We start from the raw sequence: 26,579 nt of genomic DNA, 5'->3' as shown, positions 1-26,579 counted from the left end.
GTGCAGGGGGGATCACTGCATCCGGACGCCCCGCCGGAAGTCGGATAAAACCCACAGAGGAGGAGAAAGCTCCGATCCGGGGGTGACCTGCGGGCGTCCTCACCGAGCTCCTGGCGACACCCGCGGTATAGCCTGGGACGTTAGACTAGAGAATGCCCGATAAGCAGCTGTTTAAGAGTTGTCAGGGTTGGGCATGATTGTCTGAGGGGCCTCAGATTTGAGCATCTATTGAGCACCTACTGTGTGCATAGGGATATACTTAAATCTTGTCAAAAGCTCTTGGTGCTGAGGACCTAGGCACTCGGCTTGAAATTCTGGTCAGTTTCTATGAAAGTGGTTGGTAGTAGGAGCTACAGAGGAAGGTTGGGTTTGTCAGGGAAGGAAGAACCATGTAGGAATCTAAGATGATGGCAGAGAGGGCAGAGGAAAGGCCAGAATCCTCTGGGGCAGAATGGTCAGACAAGATACAGCTGAACCCAAAGCGTCTTTTATAAAAAGGTGTTGGGCCTGGATTCGATTTCGCAGCATCGCGTTAGGAAGCTCATGTTGTGAAATGGTGTGTTAGAATGGGTTCAAGTGTGAGTGCCAAGTTGTGTGACCGTGGACAAGTCATTCAGCCCCCCCCCCCCCCTTATAACTTCTGGGAAGAGGAGACATTTTTAAATTCATCTTGGTGGTGTTTGAGGAGGAAGTTGAATTTAAGCAAACTAATAATTCATTTTTTTCTCTACTGGGGATTGAATCCAGGACACCCACCCCCATGCATGCTAAACAAATGTTTTTTTTTTGTTTTTTTTTTTTTACTACTGGACTGTTATCTCCAGTTTGTTTTTCATTTTTATTTTGAGACAGGTTCTCACGAATTTGCTCAGACTGGCCTTGAACTTGCCATCCCAGTTCTGCCGAATAACCGGGATTACAAATGTACACTATACTATATCATGCCTAGGGGAAGGAAAACTCACCCAGTTTTTGGGCACCTAAAAACATTAGGAACTAAACCAAGAGGTCCCACCTGGCTAGAAACAACATGTTCTCTGCTCAGTGAGCTTCTCCTTACATGGGCGCTCAGGAGGGTTTTTTTTCTATGACTAAGCAGATCTTTCGGTGGTATTATTTTAGAACAGTAACACCAGTTACAAACCCACTTAATTTAACAGGCAAATGGGATTGCTGAGGCTTACCCCCACCCACCTCCACCGGCTCTGTCATGGCTCTTCCCCACTGACCTTCTCATCTTGAATTTGGCCTGTCGTATTCTAGGTGGAAATTTTGTGAGAAAATCAAGGTTGATTGTTATGCTGTCGAGAGTTTGGCTGTCCTTCACTAATCAGTTCTATTTGGCGGGTGAAGATTTCTGATTTAAAGCAGAAGGACCCGCAGTGGCACCTGTCGTGATGACGAGCCGTGTTTATGCAGGCCTGTCATATCATAGTCATGTCTTTGAATGCTTTGCTTGTCTTCGGGGAGCTTCACCACTGAGCTACATGTGTAGTCAAGCCATAGATTTTTCTTTTGTAGATAGGATCTCTCCTGTAATCTAGGTGGCCTTCAACTTGAGATCCTCAGGCCTCAGCCTCTGAAGTTCTGGTATTACAGGCATATAGTACCCTGTTAGCCATATTATGTTGTTTTTTTTGAGACAAAGTCTCTTGTAGCCCAGGCTGGCCTGGAATTTTGTTATGTAGCTGAGGCTGACTTTGAACTCAGTTCCCTGGCCTCTACCTTTTTGGGATCACAAGTGGTAGGCATCACTGTTGGCTCTATTATTTTAGGGAAATAAAACAAGGCTGAAAGTAAGCAAATTCTAAACTTCACTGTCTGACGGTTAACACTGATCGTCGGGATCAGAACCACTGAGGAGACAAGCTTCAGGGCACACCTGCGGGGACTTAGGTTGACTTTAGGTTAATTGAGGGAGGTCGACTCACCCTCAGATTGGCACTGTTTCCTCTGGTTGGGTCCTGGATTGAATAAAAAGAACAAAGCTAGTTGGACACCAGCATCCACTGTCTCTGGTTCTTGGGGTGTCTTGTGACCCTGCCTACATCACCTGCTGTGACTTCTCCACGATGGACTGTACACTTGAACCGTGAGCCAGAACAAACCTGTTCTCCCTGAAGTTGCCTCTGTCAGGGTATTTCCTCACAGCCACAGGAAAAGAGAGTGAGATAATTGGAACTGCTTCTTAGAAAATTCAGCCATCACAGTACAATTAATAACCACAGGACAGTCTGACCAACTGCGTTGGAATAAACTCGCCTTTTGATTTTTATGTGACTTCTATACATGGCAGTTCCATAGGAAATGTGTCCGGCAGGATGTGATGAAGTGTACTTGTAGTCGCAGCCAGTTAAGACGATAAGGCCAAGGAAGCCCTGAACCCCAACTCGGGAATGTGAACACCCAGCAGCCCCATCTCAAAAAGAAAAGTCTCCCACGGACTAAATGACATGGTGAAATAAGACAGACAGCACCGCATAGATTCCTGTCCTATGCTGGGCAGTGGCGCACGCCTTTAATCCCAGCACTCGGGAGGCAGAGGCAGGCAGATCTCTGTGAGTTTGAGGCCAGCCTGGTCTACAGAGCTAGTTCCAGGACAGGCTCCAAAGTTACAGAGAAACCCTGTCTCGAAAAACAAAACAACAAAAGATTCCTGCCCCCCCCCCCCCAAAAGAATCTGGCCTCCTGCATGCCAGGATCCCTAGTGGGGGGTGGGGTGAAGAAAGAGAAATTGAATCTCATTATCCTCTAAATCTACCTAATCTACCTATCACTGTCAAATAGGACAAGAAGATAGAAGAAAAAGTCACACTGAGGAACAGTCAGGACTTTACAGACAAAAGTGACGAAACAAAGCAACGGCATGCAATAGAAAGGAAAGAGAGCCCCAAATGCAGTGTGTGAACCTGAGTGCTGACGCTGACCACTAGCTGCCAGTGTCTGGGCTGTTTGAGCACTGGATGTTAGGGGCAGGAGGCTGCCTGTGCTGCTGATTCTGTCACTAATGGCGCAGTATTTATGTTGTACAGAAACCTAACTGAAGGATTTTTGAGTGAAACAGGAGGATAATGGGATTTGCTTTAAAGGAAAGCCGGAAAGTATTTTATTCTGATGAAGAGTATCCCAAAGGAAGGAATGAGTTTGAGATCAGCTAGCCATTTCTGCCATCACTAGTGAGATTATCAGTATGCACATTAGAGAGTTTAAAGGAGTAGGATGTTTCTGCATTCATCATCCGGCCTTACTGAATGTTACCAACACCAGACATTTCGTTTTTTCCCTTTGGATCCTAGGTTTCAAGCCTAGGACCTCATACACGCCAGGCAAGTGCTCTACCACTAAGCTGTATCTCCAGTCCTAAACATGTCATTTTTTACATGTATTTTATGTATGAGTGTTTGCCTACATGCATGTGCATCAAGTGCATGTCTAGTGCCCAGGGAGCCAGAAGAGGGTACTGGGTGCTCTGGAACTGGGGTTAGAAATAGCTGTGAGGCATTGTGTGGGTGTTAAGGGAACCCATGTCCTGTGCAAGAGCAGCAAGTGCTCTTCACAGCCGAGCCATCTCTCCAGTCTTCACGCTCTGGCGGAAGAAGAGAACTGACTCTTGCAGAAGGTCATTAACCACCACATACATGTACATCACAGTATACATGCTCCATCACATGCACACCACAGTACGTGAACCACCACATACATGTACACCACAGTATACGTGCTCCACCACATGCACACCACAGTATACGTGAACCATCACATGCACACCACAGTACGTGAACCACCACATACATGTACACCACAGTATACATGCTCCACCACATGCACACCACAGTATACGTGAACCATCACATGCACACCACAGTATATGTGTACACCAGAGTATATGTGAACCACATGTACACCACAGTATACGTGAACCATCACATGCACACCACAGTATATGTGTACACCAGAGTATACGTGAACCACCACGTGCACACCACAGTATACGTGCTCCACCACATGTACACCACAGTATACATGCCCCTCCCCACCAAAACAAGAATGTAAAACAACAAAATAAGCTCAAACCCCCGAGAAAAAGAAAGCTTGTTAGTAATTCAGTCATTGAGAAGGTGGATCTCTGGGACACCCTGGCATACACACTCAGAACACAAACACGAAAGAACCTTTGAAAAATTGGTTGTATTACAGTTGAAGAGAGTTTTGTTGTTGTTGTTGTTGGCTTTTTGAGACAGAGTTTCTCTGTGTAGCCTTGGCTGTCTTGTCTACAGAACTCACTCTGTAGACCAGGCTGGTCTCGAATCCAGAAATAGTTGTGCACCATCATGTCCAGCTAAACAGTTTAAATTTTTTTAAATTTATTTTGTGTGGGTGTCAGGGCTGTGTGTATGGCACAGCACACATGGAGATCAAAGGGTAACTTCTGGAAGTCATGTGGGTCCTGGAGATAAACTCAGGTCAGTAAGCTTGGCATCAGGAGCCTTTTCCAGTACAAGGAGGCATCTTGCTGGCCAAGCGGTTAAGTTTTTAGTCTGTTTTCTGATATTTGGGATCCCATCCTGGTTGTACATGTTGGACAAGTGCTTTACTGCTGAGTTGTTTTTCCAGTCCTCGGCTAGTGTTTTTCATTTATAGCTTGACTAACTGCCTGATTCTGGAGGAACGTGAATTGGGCCTATTGTTATATGTTTGTTTTTAATCAAGCCTTAGTAGAATGCTTAATCCTGACAGTGTGAAGACAAATGTCTCAGAATTATCCATGACACATGATGAACTTGATCCTATTAGCTAAGAATTCTAATTGGACTTAGTTACTATTTTCTCCATATGTTTACATTAGGAAGCAAACTGACAGGAGAGTATTATATGGTTTTTTAGATTCTGCTCTTTTTAGTTCATGGGTATTGGTGTTTTGCCTTTGTGTATGTCTGTACACCACATGCATGTGGTGCCTGAGAGAGAAGAGGGTGACAGATCCCCAGCACTGGAGTTGTGAGCTGCCCTGTGGGTGCTGGAAACTGAGAGCAGCCAATGCTCTTAACCACTGAGCACTTTCTCTAGCTCTTTTTAGATTCTAAATATGACCTTTTCTCTTCATTCAGAAGCACAAATGGAGTTTTAGATTTTTCTTTCCTTGGTTTTCCAAGACAGAGTTTCTCTGTATAACAGCCCTAGCTATCCTGGAACGTGCTTTATGGACTAGGCTGACTTTGAACTCAAGAGTTTAAAATTTTTTTAATTAAATACTTCATATCTAACGATTTTTTTATAATTACAGGATTTATTTACTACAGAAGTCTTGTGAGGCTCCTGCACAGAGCGATGATTGTACAGAGAGTAGTATTGAACTCCCGACCTGGTATGTATCGTCTGTGACAAATGAGCAGTCCTGGTCTCTGTAATCATTCCTGGAAATAGAAGAATAAAAATCGCCATGATATCCATGTGGTAAACTAAGGTAGTAAAGTAAATTAAGATTAGTAAATTTCAGATCTTTAAGTTTGAGGTTAGAGTAAGTTTCAGGACAGCCAGTGCTACACAGAGAAACCTTATCTCAAAAAATAAAAAAAGAAAAGAAAGAAAAAGACTAGTAAATGTGTTAGATACATTTACTTAGATACTTTATGTCATATTCCGTTTTCAGATGTCAACTTTTCTCCTTTTTTAAATACTTATTTAACTTTATATGTATTTGGTATGAAGTTGTCAGATTCCCTGGAACTGGAGTCACAGACAGTGGTCAGCTGCCATGTGGGTGCTGGGAATTGAACCTGGGTCCTCTGGAAGAGGAGTCAGCACTCAGTCTCTGAGCCATCTCTCCAGCCCCAGATGTTAACTTTTCAAGGCCATTTGAATCATGGAAAGTTATATTGAAAGTGTCTAATTTTGGATTTTTCCTTGTGGTTGGTGTGACTGATTATTTACATTGGCTTTTCTGTTTTACGAGACATACACCATCTTCTGTCAATACTGACATCTCCCTGGGTCATAGAAACTTAGGTGTGGCAGCAATCCAAGTGTGGGCCCACTGTTTTGTGGTCCTGTCTTGTTGCCCGCTCACCATGTTTTCTGCCCTCGGTTTTAGTGTTGTGAATAGTTAGACCTTTACATTGGCTCTCACCTTGGAAATCTGGTGGTTCTTGAAAAGAAGTTTGCTCTTATTAAACATAATTCAAGATGAATACACTTCAGTGATGTTAGTGTCTGTTTAAACATTTTATTTATTTATTTGGTTGGTTGGTTTGGTTGGTTAGTTTTTTGAGACATGGTTTCTCTGTGTAACAGTCCTGGCTGTCTTGGAACTCACTCTATAGACCAGGCTGGCCTTGAACTCACAAGGATTCACCTGCCTCTGCCTCCCTGAATGCTGGGATTAAAGGTGTGCGCCACTACTGCCTGACTTTAAGCATTTTTCTTATACCTCAAGTTTTCTAGTTACCTTATCTTTAAGACTTTAAAAGCAAAATAGTAAATGTTCATGTAAGCCGTTCGTTTTAAAATGAAGATGGAAAGATTACCTAACTTTTTTTGGCTTTTCTATTACTTTATAAATTTTAACTACATAATTAAAAGTTGAGTTCAATTTTTTTTGAGGATTTATTTTTATTTTATGTATATAGGGTTTTGCTCCCATGTGTACCTATGCACCTTGTGCATGCAGTGCCCATGGAGGCCAGAAGAGGGCATTGGATACCCTGGGACTGGAGTTCCAGATGCGTGTTAGCAACTGTGTGGGTGTTGGGAATCAGACCCCAGACCTCTGGAAGATCAGCAGATGCTCTTAACCACGGAGCCATCTCTCCAGTCATCCTGTGTCCCACCCTTAGCTCCCAGCGTTCTGTCCTCACTTCTTCCCACTTTCTAAAGAGGTCTCACTGTGTAGCCCTGGATGGCCTGGAACTCACCAGGCTGGCCTCAAATTCAGACTCCACAGCCTCTGCCTTCTGAGTGCTGAGATGCACCACCACCCAGCTACACAAGAGAGTGGGATTTTTCATTTTCAGAGTCTTCCTACTTTGAAACAGCATATGTTATATACCTATAATCATTTTTTAAAAACAAAATTAGTTTGCAAGAGTATTTCTGAACTTAAATTCAAGAGTGATGGGAACTATTTGAAAATTTATGCTGAGTTACCCTTGTTTGAATTAGAAGGGAGCACTTTAAATCCTAGGGTAACTTTAGAAAATGTTATAAGAAAATAACTTTTCCTAGGCATGGCGCTGTGCACCTTTAGTCCCAGCATGGGATGCAGAGGCAAGTAGATCTCTCTGAGTTGGACGATCTAGGGGGGAAAAAAAGCAATGTTTTTGTAGTAATAAGAGCGGCGGAGCTGCGTTTCCAGCACCCCGGCCGCCTGCTCGGCTAGCTTATGCCCCGAAATAATTACATGGACACTGTATTCTTTTAATCACTGCTTGGCCCATTTCTATCTAGCCTCTTCTAGGCTAACTCTCGCACCTGGAACTAGCCCATTTCTAATATTCTATGTAGCACAGCTAGGTGCGCTTACCAGGAAGATTCTAACCTAGGTCCATCCTGGGTTGGAGCTTCATTGCGTGTGTCTGCCCAGGAGCAGGGAGCATGGCGTCTCTTCTGAGGCGTCTGCTCCAGCGAGGAGAGCTGCGGAGTCTGAGCTCACTTCCTCTTCCTCCCAGCGTTCTGTTCTGTTTACTCCACCTACCTCTGTTCTAACCAATAAAATGGGCCAAGGCAGTTCCTTTATTAGCCAATGACCTTCCTCCATCATGTTTTTTTTTTTTTTTTTTTGGTTTTTCGAGACAGAGTTTCTCTGTGGCTTTGGAGCCTGTCCTGGAACTAGCTCTGTAGACCAGGCTGGTCTCGAACTCACAGAGATTCGCCTACCTCTGCCTCCCGAGTGCTGGGATTAAAGGCGTGCGCCACCATCGCCCGGCCCTCCATCATGTTTTAACTTCATATTTTTGCTTGAAAATCTAGGGAAAAATGGAAATCCAGTGGCAGAGAACTTCAGGATGGAAGAAGTCAGGTTAGCAGATAATATCAGTGAAGGACAAGTTCAGGTTAGAACTCTCTACCTCTCTGTGGATCCTTACATGGTAAGAAGCGGGGTGTTGTAATTGATGAAAATAATTCTGCTCTTATGTTTTAGTGTTGTTGCATCAGAATTTTATTGTGTTTATTTGAGAAATGATGTCTTTTTTTTCCTGGTCTCTTGAAACAGGGTTTCTCAGTATAGTCCTCTAGTTCTCTTGAACTCAAGAGATCCACCTGCTTCTGCCTCCCAAGTGCTGAGATTAAAGACGTGTGCCACCATGCCAATCTTAACACTCACTAACACTTATAGACATAATACTTAGTGTGAAGAAGTATCTCATTGTGGGTTGTTTTCCATTTTTCTTAATGATTAATTTTGATCATATTTCCATGTGGTTTTTGGCCACTTGTATGTCTTTGAAGAAATACCTACCTAGAGTACACAAACATCTTAAACTTGAATTATTTGGGGCTGAAGAGATGGTTCACAGCAATTACTGTTCTCGCAGAGGACCCAGGTTCTATTCCCAGTACCCACATGGTATCTCACAGCTGTCTGTAACTTTAATTATAGGGGTCCAAGTCCCTCTTCTGAACTTTTTGGCCATCAGATATACACTTGGTGCAGGAAAAACATTCATTCACATTAAAAAATAACAATAAATTTGATTAAAGAACAGAAAAATGTCTCATTTCATGGAAAATTTAAAAAAATGATCTGTATTATTGAGTTATAGTCTTTGTTTTCTAGATATAGCTAACACAATTATGGAGACTGAAAAGTCCACTAGAAAACCAGGGAGGCCTTGGCTCAGTCCAAGTCTGAAGGAGACTTGAGAACCAGGGGAACATATAATGAAAGTCTTACTCCGAGGTCAAAGGCCTGGAGCCTGCTACACTTGTCCGTTGGGAATGTGAGTCCCAGAGACCAAAGGCCAAAGAACAGCTCTGAAGTCTAAGAGCAGAGCAAAGACATCCACTCCAGAGAAGGAGCGGATGCTTCCATATTCCAGGTGATGTTAGGCAAGCATATTGAACTACAACCCCACTGACACCCCAGATGAATAAATCATCACAGGGTTCAGCTTCAGTCTTTTGGTGGATACACAGTTATGTAGCATGAACAATAAAAACCCAGAGACAGATATTGGGGTCCACCCTGAAGATCAGAAAATCAACACAGCCAAGTCACTAGAGAGCTCTTACCGCTATGAAATCCTCAGACTGAAAGAGAGTGAGTTCCTGTCTCATCCTGCCTTATATTCCTCTCTAGTGCTGGGATTAAAGTGTGGCTACCACTGCCTGGCCTGTATCGCTGACTAGTCTGGCTGCTTTGCACTGATCTTCAAGCAGCCTTTATTTATTAAAACACAAATAATAAACTGGGCGGTGGTGGCACACGCCTTTAATCCCAGCACTCGGGAGGCAGAGGCAGGCGGATCTCTGAATTTGAGGCCAGCCTGGTCTACAAGAGCTAGTTCCAGGACAGACTCCAAAGCTACAGAGAAACCCTGTCTCAAAAAAAAAAAAACAAATAGTATTGCACTGTACAGTTGTGTAGGTGTCGTTTGTTGAAAAGACTGCACCTTTGCTCCTGATACCTTTGTTGAAAATCTGCTGTGAGCTGGGGGGGGGTCTCACACGTGCACCCCAGCACTGGGAAAGCTGACTGTGAGCTGGGGGATCTCACACGTGCACCCCAGCACTGGGAAAGCTGACTGTGAGCTGGGGGGGTCTCACACGTGCACCCCAGCACTGGGAAAGCTGACTGTGAGCTGGGGGGTCTCACACGTGCACCCCAGCACTGGGAAAGCTGACTGTGAGCTGGGGGGTCTCACACGTGCACCCCAGCACTGGGAAAGCTGACTGTGAGCTGGGGGGGTCTCACACGTGCACCCCAGCACTGGGAAAGCTGACTGTGAGCTGGGGGGTCTCACACGTGCACCCCAGCACTGGGAAAGCTGACTGTGAGCTGGGGGGTCTCACACGTGCACCCCAGCACTGGGAAAGCTGACTGTGAGCTGGGGGGTCTCACACGTGCACCCCAGCACTGGGAAAGCTGACTTTGAGCTTGGGGGGTCTCACACGTGCACCCCAGCACTGGGAAAGCTGACTGTGAGCTGGGGGGTCTCACACGTGCACCCCAGCACTGGGAAAGCTGACTGTGAGCTGGGGGTCTCACACGTGCACCCCAGCACTGGGAAAGCTGACTGTGAGCTGGGGGGTCTCACACGTGCACCCCAGCACTGGGAAAGCTGACTGTGAGCTGGGGGGTCTCACAGTGCACCCCAGCACTGGGAAAGCTGACTGTGAGCTGGGGGGTCTCACACGTGCACCCCAGCACTGGGAAAGCTGACTGTGAGCTGGGGGGTCTCACACGTGCACCCCAGCACTGGGAAAGCTGACTGTGAGCTGGGGGGTCTCACACGTGCACCCCAGCACTGGGAAAGCTGACTGTGAGCTGGGGGGTCTCACACGTGCACCCCAGCACTGGGAAAGCTGAGGCAGGAAGGTCACTGCAGGTCTGATGCTAGCCTGAATTACAGTGAGACTAAAAAATAAATAAATTGTAAATCAGTTGACCATTAGAGCATTTACTTTTAGATTCAAACCTTATTCCATTAATATGTGTGTTTATTCAAATGTGCCTTGTTACCTTGATTATTATGACTACAGTGAGTTTGGAAAGTAGCAAGCGTGAATCTTCCAATTCTGTTTTTGTTTGTTTGTTTTTGTTGTAGTTGAAGGGTTTGTTTGGTACTTTTTTGTCAGTTGGTTTTTTTTGGGGGGGGGTGTTTCAAGACAGGATTTTACTCTTTAGCTCTGGCTGTCCTGGAACTCATTTTGTAGACCAGGCTGGCCTCGAACTCACAGATCTCCACCTGCCTCTGCCTCCTGAGTGCTGGGACTAAAGGCGTGTGCCACCACCACTGCCCGGCTTAAAATGTTTTATTTGTGTGTGTGTGAGTTGGCCAGAGGACAACTTGAAAGAGTCTGTTCTCTCCTTTTACCATTTGAATCCTGGGGACCAACCTTAGGTTGCTAGACTTGGTAGCAAGCACCTTCACCTGCTGAGCCATCCCACCAGCCTTACAAAATAGATGGGTCATCTCCCCTTCCATCTTTGAGTCTGTAAACAATTGTATTAATTATACCCACTGAACTGTCTCTCCAGGCCCACCCTATGTGTTCTGTTTACATGTGGGGACCAGAGTACAGCTGTGCAGCCAGTTCTCTCCTCCCACCTTCATGTGGGTTCAGGGATCAAACTCGGGTGACTGGCTGATAAGCAAGCGTCCAGGATCCACTTGGCTCCGCCCCTCGCCCCCCACAAGTGCTGAGGTTGCAGATACACACTGCTGCACCCAACAATGAATCTTTAAAACTTCCAGAAGGAAAAGATGGGCCCTAGGTGGTTTCCTTAATGAATTCCACTCATTTTAAAAATTTTAAAGATGACATTTATGAATCTGTGTTTTTGTGCATACTTGCATGTGCACATACATGACTGCCAGGGCTCACAGGTGGAGGACAGAGGACACTGAGAGTTGGTTCTTTCCTCCTTCCATCATGTGGATCCTGGAGACCGAACTCAGGTTGTCAGACAGGCTTGGTGACAAGTGCCTTTCCCGCTAACTGTCTCAAAGGTCTTACCGATGTGCCTTTTTTGTGCCAGCACCACACTGTCTTGATTACCATACTCTAATTTAGAACAGATCTAAATTTATTTATTTATTTTCAGTTAGGCTTCTTTACTGGTAAGAGCTAGGTATATGGTTTCCCCAATTTTTGCAGAGTAAAAAAAAGGGGGGGTATAGCGCAAGAGAGACTTACCTGCTTTTCTTTTTTTTATATATATTTATTGATTTATTATGTATATAATATTCTGTCTCTGTGTATGCCTGAAGGCCAGAAGAGGGCACCAGACCTCATTACCGATGGTTGTGAGCCACCATGTGGCTGCTGGGAATTGAACTCAGGACCTTCAGAAGAGCAGGCAATGCTCTCAACCTCTGAGCCATCTCTCCAGCCCCTTACCTGCTTTTCTTTCACTGGGTAAATTGAGCGTCCCTTAATGAAGGCCTTCTTCTCCCCAGCGCTGTAAGATGAACGAGGACACTGGCACTGATTACTTAGCGCCCTGGCAGCTGTCTCAGGTGGTTGACGGTGGCGGTATTGGAGTTGTGGAAGAGAGCAAGCACATACATTTGGCTAAAGGCGATTTTGTGACTTCTTTTTATTGGCCCTGGCAAACCAAAGCCATTCTAGATGGGAATGGCCTTGAAAAGGTGAAGTATAATATAAAACTTGCTGAGTTTTCTTCCTTTATTCTCATGTCTACATTCATATTACTTTGTGAGGGAGGGACTAACATTGGATTAGGTCCCCAACTCTCTGACTTCACTTAGTATCACCTTAAAGGTCTTGATGCAGTATACTTACAGGGAGGGCATAGAGATCTGACAGAGGGAGTTGGGTGTGGACACTAGTCATTCTTTAGCTCTGACTTCTTGGCTTAAAACTGTGATTTCAGTATTGCTTAAAATGGACTTTTTTGGGGAGGGGTTTCGAGACAGGGTTTCTCTATAGCTCTGAAGCCTGTCCTGTAGACCAGGCTGGCCTTGAACTCACAGAGATCCACTTGCCCCTGCCTCCCAAGTGCGGGGATTAAAGGTGTGCATCACCATCGCCTGGCTAAAATGTACATCTTTTATTTCAGGTAGACCCACAACTTGTGGATGGACATCTCTCATATTTTCTTGGAGCTATAGGTATGCCTGGTCTGACTTCCTTGATTGGGGTACAGGAGAAAGGTCACATATCTGCTGGATCCAATCAGACAATGGTTGTCAGTGGAGCAGCGGGTGCCTGTGGATCTTTGGCTGGGCAGGTAAAGTCTCCAAAAATTACTTGACTTTTCTAAAATAGAAGGCATAAGCAGATCACAGAATCCATGTGTACAATTTAGAATATAAAACTGAGGGCTGGCGGGGGGAGGGGAGAGGCAGGGAGGGAGCAGAGAAAAATGTAGAGCTCAATAAAAATCAATTAAAAAAAACAACTGAGGGCTGATGACATAGATCAACTGGTAGAGCGCTTGCCTACCATGCTTGTAGCTCTGGGTTTGATCCCTAGCACCACATAAAACAGGTGTGGTGACACCTGAAATCTCAGCACTTACAACGCAGAGGAAGAAGTTCAGAGTTCAAGGCTATCCTCTGTTACTTAGTGAGTGCAAGCCCAGCCTGGACTACAGAAAAGTTTTTCACAAAAAGTAACTAATTTTAGAGTTAGCCATTTGTAAGTTCCCATGATACAGCAAATAACCTCATACCTACGCATATGCAAGCAACACCGATTAAACTTAATTAAAGACTGAAAGTGGGAGGGGCCTGTTACGGTGAAGGAGGAAGTCAGAGGACTGGGAAAGGTGAGAGAGGGAATGTGGTCGACTGTAACCAAACCATAGGATACACATATATGAACTTGTCAAGGATAAAAATGATCTTAACTAAAAAGATTTGTTATTTTTGTTTGATGTGTTTGTGTGAGCACATGCATGTATGTTCGAGTGTCAGATCCCTTGGGACTAGAGTTACAAGTGGTTGTGAGCCTCCTGATATTGCTGTTTCAAACCAAACCCAGATCTTCTATAAGAGTAGTAAGTGCTCTTAGCCACTGAGCCTCTCTCCAGACTTCTTCTTTAAAATTTTTATTATGTCATTATTTTGCACATTGTTGGCAGAAATGGTATTATTACCTGTTTAGATTCTGTTAATAACAATATGGAAAAAACAGGTTTTTGTGTCTCTTTCTCTGTTAAATAAAATAGATGTGGCAAGTGTTAGAGTAGTTCTGTCATCTATATAGGGATAGAAATCTTAGAGATCCGTCTGTAATTCCTTGAAATAAAAGATAAGCAGGGAATAGAGAGATGGCCCAGTGACCAAGAGTGCTCACTGTACTTGCAGAAAACTCAGGTCAGTTCTCAGCACCAGAGTGGCTACAGGTCAGTGCTGCCTTCTGGCTTATTGGACACCAGGCATGCACACAATACACATACATACATACATGCAGCCAATACACACAGATAAATACATCTTCACAAAATATGATGAAGAGGGGTGTTGGGTTGTAGCTCAGTGCTTTGAGCCCTTGCTATGCATGCATGAAGCTCTATGTTCAGTTGCCTGCACCAAACAACAATATAAAATCAAACTCCTATTTTAGAAAAATTAATATGAATTCTTCATCCTCAAGAAGGTTATTTATTAATGTATATTTTGAAATGGAGTCACTTGTCTCCCTGGCTGACCTCAAACTTACTATGTAGCTTAGACCAGCTTTGAATTCCTATTCCTCCTACCTCCACCTTCCAAGTGCTGATACTGCAGAAAGCTATTGAACTGTAGGTATGTAATAAATGTTTTGAAAGAACTGTAGAAAGTTCAATGTTTTATAAATAGCAGCAATATTAGTTAGTCATCTCTTTGCTGTGATAAAATGCCTGCCCAGGATGAAGGATTTTATTTGGTGCACAATTCCAGGGTGCACAATTCCAGGCTCCAGGTCATGTTGCATCAGCACTCAAGACACAGAAAGCAGCGAATGCTTGCACACAGCTTGCTCTCTCCTGTGTATTTAGTGAGGTACTCCTACATTCGGTGGGTCTTCCCTTTTCAGTTAACCTAATCTGGATTAGTCTTCATAGACGTGCCTAAAGGTCTGCTTTCGTGGTGGTGATTCTAGATGTTGTCAAGATGACAGTTGAGATCAGCCATCACAGTAGCTGTGGTGGTTTGAATGAGAAATGCCCCTTTGAATACTTGTCACCCATTTGGTGGTGCTGTCTGGCTGGGGAGGGTGCAGCCTTGCTGGAGGAAGTATGTCTGTCACTAGGGGTGGGCTTTGAGAGTTCAAGGCCTCATCCTACTTCTAGTTTGCTCTTTCTTCTTCCTGCTTGTGGCTGAAGACGTGGTCTATTTCCTGCTTCTGCCACCATGCCCGCTGCTTGCTGCCTTGCTTCCCTTGGGGAATGTAAACCCAAATAATCTCTCTCTCTCTTTAGTTGCTTTTGGTAATGGTGTTTTATCACAGCAATAGAAAGTAACTGATACAGTAGCTTTTTTTTTTTTTTTTTGGGTTTTTCGAGACAGGGTTTCTCTGTGGTTTTGGAGCCTGTCCTGGAACTAGCTCTTGTAGACCAGGCTGGTCTCGAACTCACAGAGATCCGCCTGCCTCTGCTTCCCAAGTGCTGGGATTAAAGGCTTGCACCACCACCGCCCGGCTACAGTAGCTTTTATAGTATGGGAAACAATGTATTTTAGCTATTGTTTGTGTTCTCCACAGCCCTGAAAATTATTGAATTTTAAGAGTGATAGCTTGGGTCTGATTACTTATTTTAAAAATTACATTATTCTGACCTGATAGTGTCACTGAAAAAAAAATTACATTAAAGTTGTAAGTTTTAAACTACATTTTTTTTTTTAAGGATCACATTACCTGTTCTCAGTCTCTTTGGTTTTAATTTTTTTCTCTTTTCATTTCATTCTTTTTTTTGAGACATAATCTCTTTATGTAGCCTTGATTATTATGGAACTTGCTATATAGAACAGGCTTGCCTTGAACTCATAGAGACACTTGCCTCTGCTTCTGAGTCCTGGAATCTAAGGCATGTGCCACCACATTTTAAATGTTTAGTCTAAAGCACTGTAATCAAACCTAAATTGTGATGAGTTGTTGGACTAGATGTCCAAACATCAGGGGAGAGTTGCTCCAGACACCATTCACATAACCACAAATTGATGCAAAAGCAAGGGTCCTTCAGGTTCAGGATATGAAGGACATCAATAGCTGTTACAGCCCATCTTTTAAAGTGAAAAACCACAGACACAAGGTGGGGGGAGACCTGTAGGTTGTTTTCCAACTTATTGGATTGGCTTATTCAAAGCGTTACTAGTAGTGTTTGGTCTATTCCAGGGCAGGAGAATAGCTGCATGGTCAGGTGATAAGGGAGAGCATCTGTGGTCCATCCTGACCTTTGGTTCAGTTACTAAATTAATACATCAGGAACTGAGTCAACATCTGTGGGTTGTATTTGTCTCAATTTCCAAAATGGAGTTACGTTTGAAGATTATTCTCAAGGACACAGGGGGATGAACAGTCCAGCTAGTGGTTATTTACAAGGACACAGAAGGATAAGCAGTCCAGTATGTCTGTCTCTGTGTGTGTGTGTGTGTGCGCGCGCGTGCGCAACTCTTTTTTCCAAGATAGAGTGAGTGTAAGGTTTTAGAAAAATGTCTTAGGGGGCTGGGCGATGGTGGTGCACGCCTTTAATCCCAGCACTCGGGAGGCAGAGGCAGGCGGATCTCTGTGAGTTCGAGACCAGCCTGGTCTACAGAGCTAGTTCCAGGACAGGCTCCAAAGCCACAGAGAAACCCTGTCTCGAAAAACCAAAAAAAAAAAAAAATGTCTTGAGGGAGCTTACAAATGCATTTAGAGTCTTTCAGAGTGCTGCCTTAGGGTGAATCTGGATGTGATGGAACATCACGACTAAAAGTCACTCGGGGAGGAAAGGGTCTATCCTTATACTTCAAGGGAACAGTTCATCACTGGGGGAAGTCATGGCAGGAACCCAGAGACAGGAGCTGAGGACTACTATTGACTGCCTTTTTAATCAACTCCAGATCCACCAGCCCAGGGGTAGCACCATCCACAACGGAATGGGCCCTCCCACTTCAAACACTAAAGAAATGCCACTACAGGCTTGCCTTCAGTCAGATTTTATGGAGGCATTTTCTCAGCTGAAGTTCCCGCCTCTCAGATGATGCTAGCTTGTTTCAAGTTGACATGAAAATTAGCCGGGGCAAATATTCTCTTGTACTTGCAATATCTTGTGTTCTTTGACATTTTTATGTTTGTGTGAATATAAAGCCATTTAATTTTCAAACACTTCCTCCCTAGATTGGCCACCTGCTTGGCTGTTCCAGAGTGGTGGGAATTTGTGGAACGCATGAGAAATGCCTCTTTTTGACTTCAGAACTGGGGTTTGATGCTGCAATTAACTATAAAAATGGGAATGTGGCAGCACAGCTCCAAGAATCGTGCCCAACTGGAGTGGATGTCTACTTTGACAATGTTGGTGGTGACATCAGTGATACGGTGATAAGTCAGGTGGTTTGCTGGTTTCATTCCGTTATAAATCCAATGCTTTGTTTTATTCATTGTGATATTTTTGCTTGATACTGAGGGAAGCTATAAAAGTGTAGTGTTCATTTTGACAAATTCCATGATTATTGTGTTTAAGTTATACAGAAGATCTTGACACTTGCTTTCATTTTATTCCACATTTGTGTTCTGAATTTCAGTTCCTGCCTTGTGATATATTTTCACCTTCAGTTTACTTTTGTGAAAAATTAAGAGTTACACTTCTGGAATACTGAGATTCTGTCCTGTATCTCACCAACCACCAATCACCTAAAAGCCATAACCCCTGAGTTGGGTAGGGAGATGGTTTTCATAGATTATCAATGTTATATATTTTTATTGACAATGTGGTAAAATATCAACAGTTGATAATAAAAATATATAGATATTGACTATATGTAAAATTACTTGCAGTTGAGATTATATTATTTAAATCTAAAGAAATACATGGTCGGGCTGGAGAGATGGTTCAGTGGTTAAGAGTGTGTACTGGTCTTGCAGAGGACCTGGGTTTGAATCTGTGTGAGCATCCATGTCAGGCAGCTCAAACCACCTGTATCTCAAGCTCCAGGGAGAGCTGGCACTTATGCGGATGTGTCAGTTGTGGGGTGTCCACTGGAGAAGACTACTTGAACATGGGTTTAAGCCAATAGAAAGTCTTTATTAGATGGCCCGTGTTTGGGTCCCAGTGTAGCCCCAAGCCTTTTTCAGGGTGAGCTTTTAAGCACAAAAACCATATCCTGGGTTGACATACTTCAGGTAACAAGAACAGTTAATCAGAAGCAGAACTACAGAAGCCAAAAAGCAAGGTTAATACATTTAGACTTTCCCAGAACTATGGACTTTGATGGATTGGGCTTTTGTTTTGGCAGGTGGGGCTGTCAAAGTGCAGAGTTTAACAGCCTGAATGTTACTTCCATCATGGAGTCAGCTGTGGTAAAGTCTCGGGACCTGCTAAGGTCTGGGGACCTGTTACAACACCTATACAGATTTACAGACCCACACATATACATATAAAAAAATAAGCTTTAAAAAAATAGACATACTAGCCAGGCAGTGGTGGCACACACCTATAATCCAAGCACTCGATAGACAGAGGCAGATGGAATTTCTGTGAGTTCGAGGCCAGCCTGACCTACAAGAGCTAGTTTTTACAGGATAGGCTCCAAAGCTGCAGAGAAACCCTGTCTCGAAAAACCAAACAAACAAATAAATAAAATGAACATAGTACAAAAAAGCAGCAAGGTCACTGGCAACTAATGTAATTCTTTTGGTGATCAGCAAACTTTTATTCTACATTCCTTCAGAGTGGACTTAATAAAATCTGTAGGGGCTAGAGAGATGGCTCAGCACTTAGAGTTCTTACAGCTCTTGTGGGTGACTGAGTTTGGAACCTGGCACCTACATCAAGCAGCTGAAAACCATCTGTAACTCCAGATCTAGGGAGATCGAAGGCCCTCTCCTGGCCTCCACAGGCACCTGCATGCATGTGGTGAACATAAAGTTTATGGAGGTATGTGCATGCGTGTGCACATACACAAATAAATAAAAAGTACTTCTACATAGGTAAATCTCCAAATAAATGAAACTAATTGAAAAAAGTTTAAGTGTGGTAGTTAAATAGCTTTCATTGATGTAGTCCTAAATCCATCAATAGGAAGGTGGCTGAGGGTGTAACTGTCAGTGTTTCTCTGTGCAGATGAATCGGAACAGCCACATCATCCTGTGTGGTCAAATTTCTCAGTACAATAAGGATGTGCCTTACCCTCCTCCACTGTCCCCTGCTGCAGAAGCAATCCAGAAGGAAAGAAACATCACAAGGTGTGTGCACGACCTTTCCCTTACTACGCTGTCACAGGGGCTGGGGCTGTGGAGCTGAATTTCATAGGTGGGAAATGTATTCATTTATAGTTTTTTTCCTTATTAAATATAATTGAAATTTTTTTGTTGTTGTTTTTTGTTTTGTTTTTGATTTTTGAGACAGGGTTTCACAGCCCTAGTTGTCCTGGAACTCACTCTGTAGATCAGTCTGACCTCAAAGTCACAGAGATCCGCCTGCCTCTGCCTCCCAAGTGCTGGGATTAAAGGTGTGCGCCACCACCACCTGACTGAAAAGTATGTATTTAAAGAGGTTCAATAATTAAATTTTGGTTAACTGTTTCTCAGAAAATAGATACTTGGCTTTGATTGGATGAGATTATGTGAGGCTAGGAAGGAATGTTATCTATAAATGAAAAATCACAATGCTGTTGCCAGAGTTATAGATGATAAACAGATATAAACAAAGTTTGCTGTACTTACTTATCCCTTCACTACACCTAAAGCTGAATCTGACCAGACTCGGCATGGTTATAGGCTAATTTAAAGACAAAAGGGATTACCAATTTGAAAGATTTGATTGTGTTCATTTGTTTGTTTCTCTGTTTAACAGCCCTGACTATTCTAGAATACTCTTTATAGACCAGACTGGCCTTGTACTCAAGAGATCTGCCTGCCTCTGCCTCCCACTAAAGGCCTGTGCCACCACTGCCCTCGGGTTCTCACTCTTGAAATATTCTCTAATCATTATTCTTTCATTTTCTGTTTACAGAGAGAGATTTATTGTGCTAAACTATAAAGATAAGTTTCAGCCTGGACTTCTCCAGCTGAGTCAGTGGTTTAAAGAAGGAAAGCTAAAGGTAAACCCTCTTTTGTTTTTTGAAACCAGGTCTCCTGTGGCCCAGGCTGGGTCTGAACTTGACAATTACCTTGAACCCTTAATCCCCTATCTCTCTGCCTCATTGGTGCTACAATTCTAGGCATGCTCTACCGTGCCCAGTTTATGTGGTGCTGGGCTTGAACCCAAAACTAACCAAGTACTCTACCAACTGAGTCACATCCCCAATCCAAATTTCTATTAACAATAAAAGTATATTTCTGCTGCCATTTGGCATACTTTTTTTTGAATTTACTATAGCAAACATTGGTTTCATTACAAAAGATTCCTACAAAAGATTGGCTAGAGAATTGGCTCAGTGGTTAAGAGCACATTGCTCCTGCAGAGAACCCAAGTTTGTTTTCTGACTTGTATGTCAGGCTGCTCACAACTGACTGCAACTGCAGCTCCAGGGGCTCTGTAACCCTCTCTGAACCGCCTAAGTAACTCCACATATTCCACAGAGACACACACGTAGACACATAGTTTAAAAAGTTAATTTCCTCCCAGATGACCATAATCTTCTGATCGAGAAACACTGTTATTAGCTTTATGCAACATTTTGTTAAGCTCAGGGCTGTACAGGCTGCTGTGATTAAGAACACTTGCTACTTTTGCAGAAGACCTGATTTGGTTCTCAGCACTGACATGGCTGCTACAAGTTGTCCATAACTCCAGTTCCAGGGGATCCAGTAACCTCTTCTGGCCTCCCAAGGCACCAAGCACACAGTGGTGCATACATGTACATACATCTATGCATGCAGGCAAAACACAGATAAAATAAAGCTAAACAATTACTAAGCTTTATTCTCCATAGATTAGTTACAGAGTCAATAGGTATGTCTCCTGAAATCTAAATTTGTAATGTTCATTAATTTAACAAGTATTTGTGGAACTGTACTGAGGAATTCTGATTTCTTTTTTCATGCTATTTCTGGATGTTCTGTCTACAAAAATTTTTGTATACCACTTGCTTGCCCTGGTTCTCACAGAGGACTGAAGAGAGTGTCAGATACCCTGGAACTGGAGTTACAAGTAGTTATGAGCCGCCATCTGGGTGCTGGGAATTGAACCTGGGTCCTCTGAAAGAGCAGCCAGTGCTCTTAACTGATGAGCCATCTCTCTAGTCCCAGAAATTGTGCTATCTTAAAAGTCACATAAGCACATACCAGAATGTTCTGTGGATATTTCTAAAATGAGAATTGGTTAAATTTTATGTAACTAGAATGAGTTAATACTACATTTTAGAAAGTACAGAAAGCAGTTATAAACTCAGTAGTACAATTACGTTACTTCAGCTTAATATAATCTATTTCCTTATAATTTTTATAGATTTAAGTAAATGTCCTTTTAATATTCATTTCCTTTATGGTTATTCTGATTTTAGTTGTTGGGCAAAATTAGAAGTTTTTTGTTTTGTTATGAAGACAGTTCTCTGTGTCGCTTTAGCTGTCCTGGAACTCACTTTGTAGACCAGGCTGGTCTTGAACTCAGAGATTCACCTGCTTCTGCCACCTGCCCAAGGACCGGGATTAAGAGCATGTGCCACCACTGCCTGAAATTAGAAATTATTTATCTGGTATCCAAATAAGATGCTCTTGAAACCTGAAAATGATAGGCAAACTTGTATATGTGTATATACACTTAGATAATTATTTTCCTAGAGGGTGTAACTTGATAGAGTGTTTGCTTAGCCTGCATGAAGACTAGTCCACCCCAGGAGGGGGAAAAAAACAAAACAAAACTGGGTGTAGTGGCAAGGCCTGTCATCCCAGTACTTGGAAGGTGGAGGCAGAAGAGGGTCATAAATTCAAATCATTTTCAGCTAAATTGCCTGTATAGTTAGTTTGTTTAAGATTAGTGTGGAGCAGCAATGAGATGGCTCGGTGAATGTGGACACTTGCTGCCTAGTGGATGAACTAAGTTTGATCCGCAGAACCCATGTGGTAGAAAAGTAGTAAGAACTGATTTGGGCATGGTAGTTTATGCCTTTAAACCAATCAGTAGGCTAGCCTTGTCTATAGAACGAGTACTCGTTCCAGTTGTCCTCTGACTTCCACATGCATGCTACGACATGTGCATTCACCCACAAAACAAATAAATGTGTAATTTTTTTTAAGCAATCAGACAACAGGAATATAGGATTAGGATTTTACTGAAAAATGGTGCTATCCATTTTTATACTGTATGCAAAATCCTAAATTGCATTGTTTCCTTTTATGGAAACCATTGACTCTAAATCTAACTATTTTTGATTACAGATCAAAGAGACTGTGATAAATGGATTGGAAAACATGGGAGGTAAGATGAGTGAAGATTTCTTCTACGTATGTGCTCAATGCATGTATTGATTTTTCTTTTAATGCTACTTTCAGGTATTTTTTTCTTTTTATGCTCTAGAGAATGAACCTATGGCCTCTTTCATGCTAAACACACTTTACCACTGTGCTAAACCCTAGCTCCCCACCCCTTTTCTTTGTGGAGACACCGCAGAGCTGTGTTAACAGAAAGACTGTGCTTTTGTTTATGCGGTGATGGAACCTTGTGCATAGCCAAGGCTGAGCTACGTCTTCTTTTCTTGGCTTTGTTTTGTTTCTCTTTTTTTACAGGGAGAATGGGGATGGAGCAGAGCTTTTCTGAGTCTGGGTCTTGTGTAGCCCTGGTTGGCTCTGAATTTGATAGGTGGCTGAGGCTGACCTTAAATTCCTGACCTCCCAAGTGTTGGAATTACAAGAATTTGCCACCACACTCACCTTACTTATTGCTGAGGCTGAGGATACAGTGGGTAGAGAGCTTGTCTACCATAAATGATACACAAATCATGCGTATTAGCAACCACTATAACCCCAGAACTCAGATGGTAGAAGCAATACAATCAACTCAAGGGCCTTCTCAGCTAATGAGACTGTTTCAAATATAAATTAATATAAAAATAAATAAACTGGTGGTGTGTACGCCTTTAATCCCAGCACTCAGGAGGTAGAGGCAGGTGGATCTCTGTGAGTTCGAGGCCAGCCTGGTCTACAAGAGCTAGTGCCAGGACAGGCTCCAAAGCTACAGAGAAACCCTGTCTTGAGAAACAAAAAACACACCAAAACAAAACAAAAAAACCCACAAAAATTATGAAGAGATGACTCATTGGTTATAAGCATTTGCTGCTCTTTCAGAGAATCGGGGTTCAGATCCTGACACCTACATAGCAGTTCATAACCAGTTCTAGGTGATCCAGAGCCCTTTTGGGTCTCTATTGGCACCATACACATGTTGTACACTTACATACGTGCAGCAGGCAAAACACTTCTACAAATAAAATAAGTCTCTTGTGTGTGTGTCTTGCCTGCATGCATGTTTGTACACATGCATGCCTGGTATTCATAGGGATGTGCGAGCCACCACATGAGTGCTGGGAACTGAGCCTGTTTCCTCTGCAAGAGCAACAAGACTCTTAGCCACTAAGCTGTTTCCCCAGGCCTAGATTTATTTATATATATATATACTTGGGCCAGTGTTTCTATGTGTTCTGTTCTGGAACTCACCCTGCAGACCACGCTACCCCCAAACTCACAGAGATCCACCTGCCTCTCTCTGCCTCCTGAATGCTGGGATTAAAGGCATGCGCTACCACCACCTGACCCAATGATTTTTCTTTTTAGATTTATTTTTTTGCCAGGGCAGTGGTGGCACGTACCTTTAATCCCAGCACTCAGGAGGCAGAGGCAGTGGATCTCTGTGAGTTCGAGACCATCTGATCTACAGAGAGAAACCCTGTCTCAAAACAACAAAAAACAAATAAACAAAAGGCAGAAAAATCACTGAAGAAATTATTCAAACTAATTTTATGTGTTAGACCTCTAACAAACATATAGGAACATTTCTCTTTTCAGATGACCTATTCTTTTTTTTCAGTTGCGTTCCAGTCCATGATGACCGGAGGCAACATCGGGAAGCAGATCGTCTGCATTTCAGAAGAGTCTTCTCTGTAGTCTGCGTATCTTCATCAAGGAAGCCCTACATTTCCTACTGTGCATTAAGATTCTTAAGACACATTTAAAAAATAATCTTACAGCACAGACTTAAGTGTAATTGTAATATTTTTAGTTACATAACCTTATTTTCAATATCATATATTAACTATATATCTAAGATGTGATTGTTAACCATAATACAATGGTTCTCAACCTGTGGGTTGTGACCCCTTTGGAGTCACTACCAGATATCCTGCATATCGGATATTTACATTACAATTCATAACAGTAGCAAAATTAGTTATGAAGTTGCAATGAAATAATTTTATGGTTGTGGTCCCCACAACGTGAGGAACTGTGTTAAAGGTTGCAGCATCAGGAAGGGTGAGAAGCACTGCCACAATAGGTTTGCTATCATCTGTTCTTCTCTATTTTATTTTCGAGACAGGGTCTCAAATACAAAGTCCACACTGGCCTCGTACTTGTGATTCTTGTGACCTGTCTCCTGAGTGCTGGGATCACAGGCATGTCCCACTATACCTGACTTATTTTCCTTGTAATAATAACTAGTAATAATAATTATTTTGGAGATGGGTCTGTTAGTGTAGCTCAGGCTGGACTGATTCCTCAGGTTTCCCACTGCCAATTATCTCTGGGGTTCCAGGCACGTGTTACTCACTATACTTGGCTAATTTTGTTTGTTAAAACTCATGTTACATATATTTGTATCAAATATTTAAAAACTCCTGGATAGTTAATACAACTGTTAATTGATCATATGTAGACATATCTTTAAGTTATTTTTAAAACTGAGTGAAAACTCTAATTCTAAGGTCAGAAGCGGTTAACATCTGTTGAACTGGGGAAATTTTTAACATTATTCTTAAAGTGAGAGTATTAGGATTGAGATAGGCTTCTCCATATTTCACACGGAAGAGAGACTTTAAAAGTCTCTATGTACCTATGTGTCTTGTCTGTCTGTACACCACATGCATGCCTGATGCCTGCAGAGGCAAATAGGGCACTGGATCCCTTGGCCCTGGAGAGAGTTTCGAGCCACCATGTAGGTGCTGGGTTCTTGAATGCAGGTCCTCTGGTAGAGCAGCTGCTGAGCTATCTTCCCAGCCTGCCCAAAGAGAGGCTTTTAATAGCATAAGCAAGTAGGGTTGGGGGCAGCATTGGGAGTATCAGATTGAGGAACAGTTTAGGGGTTGAAGAGAAGTTTTGGGTTGGGAGTGGTATGAAGAGATAAATAACGTCAGCTGGGTTGATGAGAGCTCAATAGACCAGATTTCTAGCAGGCTGTGTTCTCCCAAATTACTGACTACGTAGCAAGCCTAACAAAGCTTGTGTTAACTTTAGGAATATTTTTGAGACAGTCTGTTATGTAGCTTGCTATGTAATTCAGGCTGCCCTGGAATTTACAGATCTCTAGCTGCCTGTCGACCTCTGGAGTGCGAGTGGTAAAGGCCTGTACTTTGGGAAACTTTGGAGGGCAAGTAGATATAAACATCACTTGGAATTTTAGTGATTAAAATGGGTTGGGGGAGTGATCAGGGCAGAACACTGTTCAGGGGGCCTTAATTCCCAATAGCAACCCCCACTCCCAACTCGCCCCAAGTAAAAAAGCTTCAGAAAATAGTGGTGGTGGTGGCACACGCCTTTAATCCCAGCACTCAGGAGGCAGAGGCAGGCAGATCTCTGTGAGTGCGAGGCCAGCCTGGTCTACAAGAGCTAGTTCCAGGACAGGCTCCAAAACCACAGAGAAACCCTGTCTCGAAAAACCAAAAAAAAAAAAAAAAAAAAAAAAAAAGCTTCAGAAAATGATAGGACAAGCTGGGCGGTGGTGGCGCACGCCTGTAATCCCAGCACTTGGGAGGCAGAGACAGGCGGATCTCTGTGAGTTCGAGGCCAGCCTGGTCTACCAAGAGAGTTCCAGGACGGGCTCCAAAGCTACAGAGGAACCCTGTCTCGAAAAACCAAAAAAAAAAAAAAAGAAAAAGAAAATGATAGGACAAAGTAAACTAACCAATGGTTGTAGACATGAATATTCTACATATATTGATGTTTTTATTAATTGTAACTCAACCTTTAGAAAAGTAAAATTGAAGATGTTTTCTAAGTGTGATTTAAGACACTTTTTTACACAGCCAATGTATTTTATAGGTGACACTTGTAATAAATATATTCAAACTGTATTAGTAATCACTCAATCCAGTTTTGCATTTGTCTAACCTTGTTTGTTTTATATACTTGCTCTAGACCAGTTTCTTTCTGGAGGGTTCTTCATTCTTCATATGTTGGTAACTCCCAAATCTACTTTGTTTTTTGTTTTGTTTGGGGTTGGGTTTTTTGGGACAGGGTTTCTCTGTGTAGCCCTAGCTGTCCTGGAGCTAGCTCTTGTAGACCAGGCTGGCCTCAGACTCACAGAGATCTGCCTGCCTGCCTCTGCTGGGAATAAAGGTGGGTGCCACCACCGCTCGGTTTTTTTTAAATTCTTACTTAAACTTTAGGACTTTAGCTCCTAGTAAACATTTCCTTGCCATCCCAAGGTTTCTTTTCAGATGCTATGTAGCCCAGTTGTCCTTGCCACAGCAATCCTCAACTGGGTACACAGCATGGAACTGTGTACCAAGTAATTATTTCCACCCAGATGGCCTGGAATGTTTTGTTTTGTACCCAATCTACTA

At 43.0% G+C, this 26,579-nt stretch overlaps 1 protein-coding gene across 1 annotated transcript; it reads left to right on the top strand.

The window, feature by feature from the left end:
- Positions 1–25,668, top strand: Ptgr2 (prostaglandin reductase 2). Its single transcript, XM_075947885.1, has 10 exons — positions 1–125; positions 5,285–5,365; positions 7,966–8,084; positions 12,120–12,311; positions 12,743–12,913; positions 16,987–17,196; positions 18,929–19,050; positions 19,820–19,907; positions 22,186–22,225; positions 23,831–25,668. The coding sequence occupies exons 2-10, from the start codon at positions 5,329–5,331 to the stop codon at positions 23,905–23,907; spliced, it is 1,056 nt and encodes a 351-aa protein (XP_075804000.1). The 5' UTR covers positions 1–125; positions 5,285–5,328; the 3' UTR covers positions 23,908–25,668.
- The last annotated feature ends 911 nt before the right edge of the window (positions 25,669–26,579 follow it).

Source organism: Microtus pennsylvanicus, chromosome 14 (genome assembly GCF_037038515.1).
Source record: "Microtus pennsylvanicus isolate mMicPen1 chromosome 14, mMicPen1.hap1, whole genome shotgun sequence".
Taxonomy (NCBI): Eukaryota; Metazoa; Chordata; class Mammalia; order Rodentia; family Cricetidae; genus Microtus; species Microtus pennsylvanicus.
Note: the sequence above shows the minus strand (reverse complement) of the source record. Positions and strands in the feature narration are given on the sequence as shown.

Excerpts from the sequence above, each read along its gene's own strand:
- Ptgr2 (XM_075947885.1), top strand. The coding sequence starts at position 5,329 with ATGATTGTACAGAGAGTAGTATTGAACTCCCGACCTG. Across the intron at positions 8,085-12,119 it reads TCTCTGTGGATCCTTACATG|CGCTGTAAGATGAACGAGGA; the intron begins GTAAGAAGCGGG and ends TCTTCTCCCCAG. Across the intron at positions 17,197-18,928 it reads GTGATACGGTGATAAGTCAG|ATGAATCGGAACAGCCACAT; the intron begins GTGGTTTGCTGG and ends TTCTCTGTGCAG.